The 6,201-nt window shown below is 51.0% G+C and overlaps 1 protein-coding gene across 1 annotated transcript; it reads left to right on the top strand.

The window, feature by feature from the left end:
• The first annotated feature begins 1,338 nt into the window (after window positions 1-1,338).
• On the top strand, window positions 1,339-5,755 carry NKX3-1 (NK3 homeobox 1). Its single transcript, XM_043561443.1, has 2 exons — window positions 1,339-1,673; window positions 2,767-5,755. The coding sequence occupies exons 1-2, from the start codon at window positions 1,397-1,399 to the stop codon at window positions 3,183-3,185; spliced, it is 696 nt and encodes a 231-aa protein (XP_043417378.1). The 5' UTR covers window positions 1,339-1,396; the 3' UTR covers window positions 3,186-5,755.
• Window positions 5,756-6,201: the final 446 nt, after the last annotated feature.

Raw genomic sequence — 6,201 nt, forward strand, 5'->3', positions numbered from 1 at the left:
TGCAAAAGAAAATGTTTGAACTTTTTTTTTTTTTGGAAATGAAAAAAAATGAGAGAAGAAGACCGTATTTGCCAAAGACAGCGTGGTTCTCCTTATACAGACAGCCTGGTTCTCTTTGGCGGTTGCTTTATCCACAATGGCCTACTCCCTCTCTTTCCTCCCCAGACACTCCACATGACCCCCTTGTGAAGTTTCCAGTGGAATGCTAGGTGCCTTAGATCAGGAGGTACAGAAAACTTGCATACATAAAAATAGTTCAAAAGAACACCAGCATACCAGATTCATCAACTGTTAATATTTAACTCATTCACTTTATCAGATGGCATCTATCCATCAACCTATATCATTGTTTCTGAATCCTTTCAGGCTGTTTCTTCCACCGTGGGCCTCCCCCTAAGCACTTTCATGTTTATTTCCCAAGAATATTCTCTTACACAGTTACAGTACTTACTATTCATTTCAGTAATTGTTTTTCTTTTCTTTTTTTTTTTTTTATTTAAGTTTTAGTTAGTTAACATACAGTGCAATATTGGTTTCAGGAGTAGACTTCTCAGTGACTCATCACTTACATACAACACCCAGTGCTCCTCACAAGTGCCCTCCTTAATACACATCACCCACTCACCTCCCTCCAGCAACCCTGCTAGTCCTGTCTTTAAGAGTCTCCCATGGTTTATTTCCCTCTTTTTTTTCACCTCCCATATGTTCACCTGTTTTGTTTCTGAAATTCCACATGTGAGAATCTCAGTAAATTTAACACTGATTCAATACTTTAATCCATCGTCCTTATTCCACTTTCATCAACGGCCCCAATAACGTCCAGTACAGAATCCAGCCTGGGGTCGGGTGCAGCACTGAGTTGTCCTGTCTCTTTGAAAGCCTTAGGAGATCCGGTTTTGCTACCCATCTCTCCTTGTCACGCAACCCCAGAAGTTGCGTCTGTAAACTGGGTCGTAGTAATTTCACCACCCTTCGTGAGCAAAGGCGCTTTAAACAATCTATGAGAGCTAAATCGGGTCTGTCTCTTCTGCATCATCCTTCCCCAGAAGGTCTAAACTTCCGATGTGGGTCGGAGCAGAGCAGACCCTCCTTATTCGGAGCCAGCGGAAAGATCGCAGGGCAGAGGGATGCAGGCCAGGGGCGAGGAGAAGGAACTGGGGGAGGAATCCTCCAGGGCAGCGGTGACGGAGACCCCGCGAGGGACTCCCCTCTCCACCCCCCTCACCTGGAGCGCCGGCGGCCAATCCGCGGCTGGGCCCGGCTGGCCGCGGCCAATGGGAAGGCGGCGCGGCGCGCTCCCCCGGGGCTATAAGTGCGCCGGGGCGGCGGAAAGTGAAAGTGGTGCGGACGCCGCGGACGCAGCTGACGCCGCCGGGGCTGCAGCCGAGCCGCCGGGATGCTCAGGGTTCCGGAGCCGCGGCCCAGGGAGGCGGGGGCGGCCGGCCAGTCCAAGCCGCTCACTTCCTTCTTCATCCAGGACATCCTGCGGGACGGCGCGGAGCGGCGCGGCGGCCACACGGGCAGCCCGCAGCCCCCGTGCCAGCCGGACGCGCGGCGAGAGCTGGAGCCGGAGCCCGAGGGAGGAAGAGGCGGCTCTGGGGCGCCGGAGGACGAGTGGGGCGCCCGGCCGCGCGCTGCGCAGGAGGCCGACAAGCCGGCGGCGAGCGAGCCAGGTGAGGCGGCCGGGCTGGGCCAGGGTGCGGTCCCGCAGGAGGGGCGGGCCGGCCTGGGGGCCGCGAGGGCGCGAGGGCGGGTCCGAGGCGGGACGGGCGCAGCCCCGGCTGCAGGGATGCGGGGCCCCGCGGCGACAGGCCAGGGGACCCCGCCGCCTCCCGCCGCGGGCGCGCCTCGGAAATTAACCCCGAGCCCGGCCGTCCGAGCGGCGCAGGGTTTTTGCATGGGCTGGACTCGCCGGGCACGGCGCTCTCAGCCCCGCGGGCTCTGGCGCCCCGGGCTCCCCTGCGAGCGCGCGCACCGCGTCCCCAACCCCAGAGTCCCCGGTGAAAACCCTGCCACCCGCTCCCAGCCACCGCGCGACCCTCGATCGGCGCCCGCCCCGCACTGCCTCTTGGCAGTTAACGATTACTACCATATAACAAATAACTGATCGCAACTTATTACTATCAATAAATTAGGGTTTGACCAGGGAAGACCCCCTCTGCTTCCCAATTCCATGGGCAATAAAACTGAGTTTGGAAGGCCCCTCGGGCCTTCAGGAAATATAACACCGTTGGACACCTCTAGACTACTCTTATTTCCTTTGCTGTCACTTCGGATAAGGCATCCTACAGGCTTGTTTAGAAAAAAGGGGACTCAAGTCAGAGAATGAACTTGTCCTTAGCCCCTGCCACCTCTCCTATAGCGCAGACCCTCTCCTGCCACCTGGAAGTTAACACTGATGTCTTTGGGTCCTGCTTTACCAGGTGTTTTATTTCTGTGTCTTGCCTGGGTCCCTTCTCCCACCTCAATACACTGATCCGGGACCCTGTTTAATTCTGCTGGACGATATGGCAGGAAGTTCCACCACTAACCTCTCCTAACTTTGGGTTCTTGATGACTATTAGAAAACGAATACATAATATACGGATTCAGTCACTCCCTACTAGGGAGAGTTCCTTAGTCATGTGAAGAAAGCGAAATGTATCCAAGATGACACTGGGCCGTTTGTTCACTACCAGGGAGATAAGGGTGTATTGAATTCCGTTCTCTACCCTCTAACATGTAACCTTTTCCTTCCCATCCCTCCTTCTCCCTTCTCCTCTCCAGATGGACACTTTGAGGCTTATCTATTGGACTATGAAAACAGTGCAGGCGCCTTGCCAAGCCTTCCCCAAACCCCGAAGCAGCCACAGAAGCGCTCTCGAGCCGCCTTCTCCCACACTCAGGTCATTGAGTTAGAGAGGAAGTTCAGCCACCAGAAGTATCTGTCAGCTCCTGAAAGGGCTCACCTGGCCAAGAACCTCAAGCTCACTGAGACCCAGGTGAAAATATGGTTCCAGAACAGACGCTATAAGACCAAGCGAAAGCAGCTCACTTCGGACCTGGGAGGCCTGGAGAAGCACTCCTCCCTGCCGGCTCTCAAAGAGGAGGGTTTATCTCAAGCCTCCCTCATCTCCATGTGTAACAGCTACCCTTACTACCCCTACCTGTACTGCTTGGGAGGCTGGAACCCGGCTTTCTGGTAATGCCAGCTCAGATGACAATCACGAATGATCAAAAAACACTGCCTTCCCCAGCGTGTCTCTCTGGATGGCAAAAGGGACCAGGCTCAGGGAGGACAGAGGAGCAAGAGGTATGCAGGCCGAAATTGTTGGAGGTTTGCATGGACATCCTAGGTTCTTCACTGGGGGGCTGGTGAAAGATCTGGGACAGTGACTAATATCCAGATGGCTCCCTAACACATAAAATGGGCCATTTTTGCTCTTAAAGACCTGCGTGAAGTGGGGAGGGACAAAGTCTAGTGCTGTCTCTAGCACTTTCTACTTCCGTATGAGCAGTCCCCATCACTTCCGAGGATGTTGTTTCAACTCCATCCTCTTGTGTAACTGAGCATCAGCCTGGAGGGATGCAAACCTGAAGGGAAACAGGATGGCCAGGATGAAGGTGTCACCTCCTGAATCCTGAATCACACCTAAGTTCAAAAACCTCTCGTTGGCCTTGGTTTACAACGAAGGTTTCTCCCTGTCCCTGTGGGAGAGTGGAAGCCAGAGGCTCTTACAGAGAAACCGGTCCTGCTCAGCACAGATCAGCATGGGATATGGAGATGGGTAGAAGGAGGTGAAAATATAAGCTTCTTATTATTCCTTTTTAAGTAACACGCCAACCTTAAGTATTCACAGGGTGGCCCAAGTAGAACAGGAAGCACTCACCGTGGTTTTAGGACAAGCTGTATAAACAGAACTCTGCTGCAAGGGGTGGGCCCGGGCCAGAAGAGTCTCCACATGTCTGAGACAGCAGCCTGAGGAGGGCCCTCGGCACTGCTGCTGGGCGGCATTACATTTTTATTAATAAAGGTTCAATAAAAGCCTCCCCTGGACCTTTTTTACCCCGGACCTGAGAATTCGAACGAGAAATTTCCTGGAGTTTTTGGGCTGTAATTCAGACTACATCATGGCAGATCACATAATCCTTTTCCTGTAAACTCCTGTCCTCCCTCCCTTCTTTTATTTTTTGTTCCTTCTCCACAACAATCACCCGCTGAAGGGCTTCTTTTCAGTCCAGACTTTTAGTCTGGCTGCACCTAACATATACACCTTCCTTATTTAGCCTGAGATCTGTTCTTTATCCCCCCTGCCCTCCCCCCGACAAGGCTTTATCTCTCCTGGGGTTAAAAAAAAAAAATTAGTGGAGGGGGCTGGAGATTCTGATTTAGCTAAAAGACATGCTTTTTTTTTTTTTTTTAACTAGCAATTATTTAAAAAAAATATATACAACATTAAATCCCAAATCCTATTTAAAGACTTGACAGCTCTAAAAGTTCACTGCTACCTTTATAAACTTTCTGGTGGCTCTGTTGTTACAGTTCAAAGTCTGACAGCCCTCTGGGATCCCCAGAGGAGAAGGCAGAGAAGGTAAGAGGTGTTGGGCTTTCAGACACAAAGAGAACAAAATGAAGAACCGGGCATCGTTGAGCCGTCCGGTGGAAATACAGGGTTCACGGGCAGGGTGCAGAGAAAAGGCAGCTGGCACCTTGGGGAGCTGGGTCTCCAGCCACAAGCTGAGGGGGCACTTTGCCAGAAGGGGCTAAGAGAAAGGAAACAGTTTTCAAAACATTATAGTGGCGTCCATCACCAGACAATGAAACTGTCCAAATACTTTGGGAACTGCGTTTAATGCCTATAAAGAACGGGTCCCCCAAAAGAGACAACTAGTGACTTCAGCAAGAATGAGAAGAAGGCAAAGCAGAAATTGGGCCACCCTTCTGTTCCCACCCGATTGTTTAAGGTGACCTGGCAGAGGGGAGACATCAGAGTAAAAGAAGCCAGTTACTAATGAGGTACCCTGAGGCCTGGAAATCTCTTGATCCCACTACTTAATTCTGTTTAGCGAGAAACCATTCAATTTCCTCCTATTAAAAGGGCCGATTTACTGTTGGTGGCAAAACTGCCAGAGTTGATAGAAAGTTGGCCCGTTTCACCCCATTTTCTACCGTTTGGGCTCCACGTTGAAATACTGTTAAATGCTCGGCTGCTGACAAGTACTCGGGGCACAGCCAGCGGACTGGCCTAGATTGCTTGCTCTGTTCACATGTCTTTTAAGAGAAGCATTTAGTGCTCACTCCCTGCTCAGTACCCATTCTCACCCACCCTCTCCATTTACTTCTTTTAACCCGCTGTTCTACAAATATTGAACATTGTACCATGATGGCGTGCTGTGTTGCAAAAAAAAAAAAAAAAAAAAAAAAAGTCTTTGTTGAAGGTCATTTGGTCTGTGAATCCGTCTTCCTTTTCCTCCACTGGAGCGAGGCACTCGGCCACATCTGAACTGGGAGAACAAGCACTTGAAGAACTCCCGTTGGGTACCTGGTGGGTGAACTCGAGGGCGCCCCTGGCCACTTCACCCAGACAGCCTGTTTTCCGTTTCGTACGTTAGTTTGGATTCTCCACATGCGTATCAAACCGTGCTGCAGTCTGTGATGGGAAAGCCTGTGACTTGACATTTAGTAAAGGACCCCAGCCAAACTTTATTTTTCTATGTATTTTTTTTTCCAACAGGAGTGTTTTTAAAATAAAGTACTGTGACTTTATTAGACCTATTTGCGTGTGGTTTGAGCTTGACCTATTTGAGGTCAATAGGTTTGACCTATTTGAGCTTGCACACTTGGGGTTACCGTGTTCTCCCTCCCTCAGCTCGCTTGACAAATCTACGGAGACCAAATAATCAAAGACGGTAGCTTAGCCAATGGCAGATGACGGGCGTTTTTTGTAAACGCACTGTCCATCCACACGCACACACATACATAAACGCGCGCGCACACACCCTGGTAAATCCTGTGGAAAGGGAAGCAATTGATGCCTTCGGTTTAAAAATCACCTGCTCCAGCCCCCGCCCTTTCGTTTAAATAGAGAGTCTCAGGTACTTACACGCATTTCTGGAAGACCCTGAAGGGAATATGAAGAGCACAGCGAAACTTCTTTTAAAATTACCCTTTCATCTGCCACCAGCCCCTCCCCACTGCAAGGGGGCTCCAGGGGCTCTCTG

The sequence above is a fragment of the Prionailurus bengalensis genome, chromosome B1, assembly GCF_016509475.1.
Source record: "Prionailurus bengalensis isolate Pbe53 chromosome B1, Fcat_Pben_1.1_paternal_pri, whole genome shotgun sequence".
NCBI lineage: Eukaryota > Metazoa > Chordata > Mammalia > Carnivora > Felidae > Prionailurus > Prionailurus bengalensis.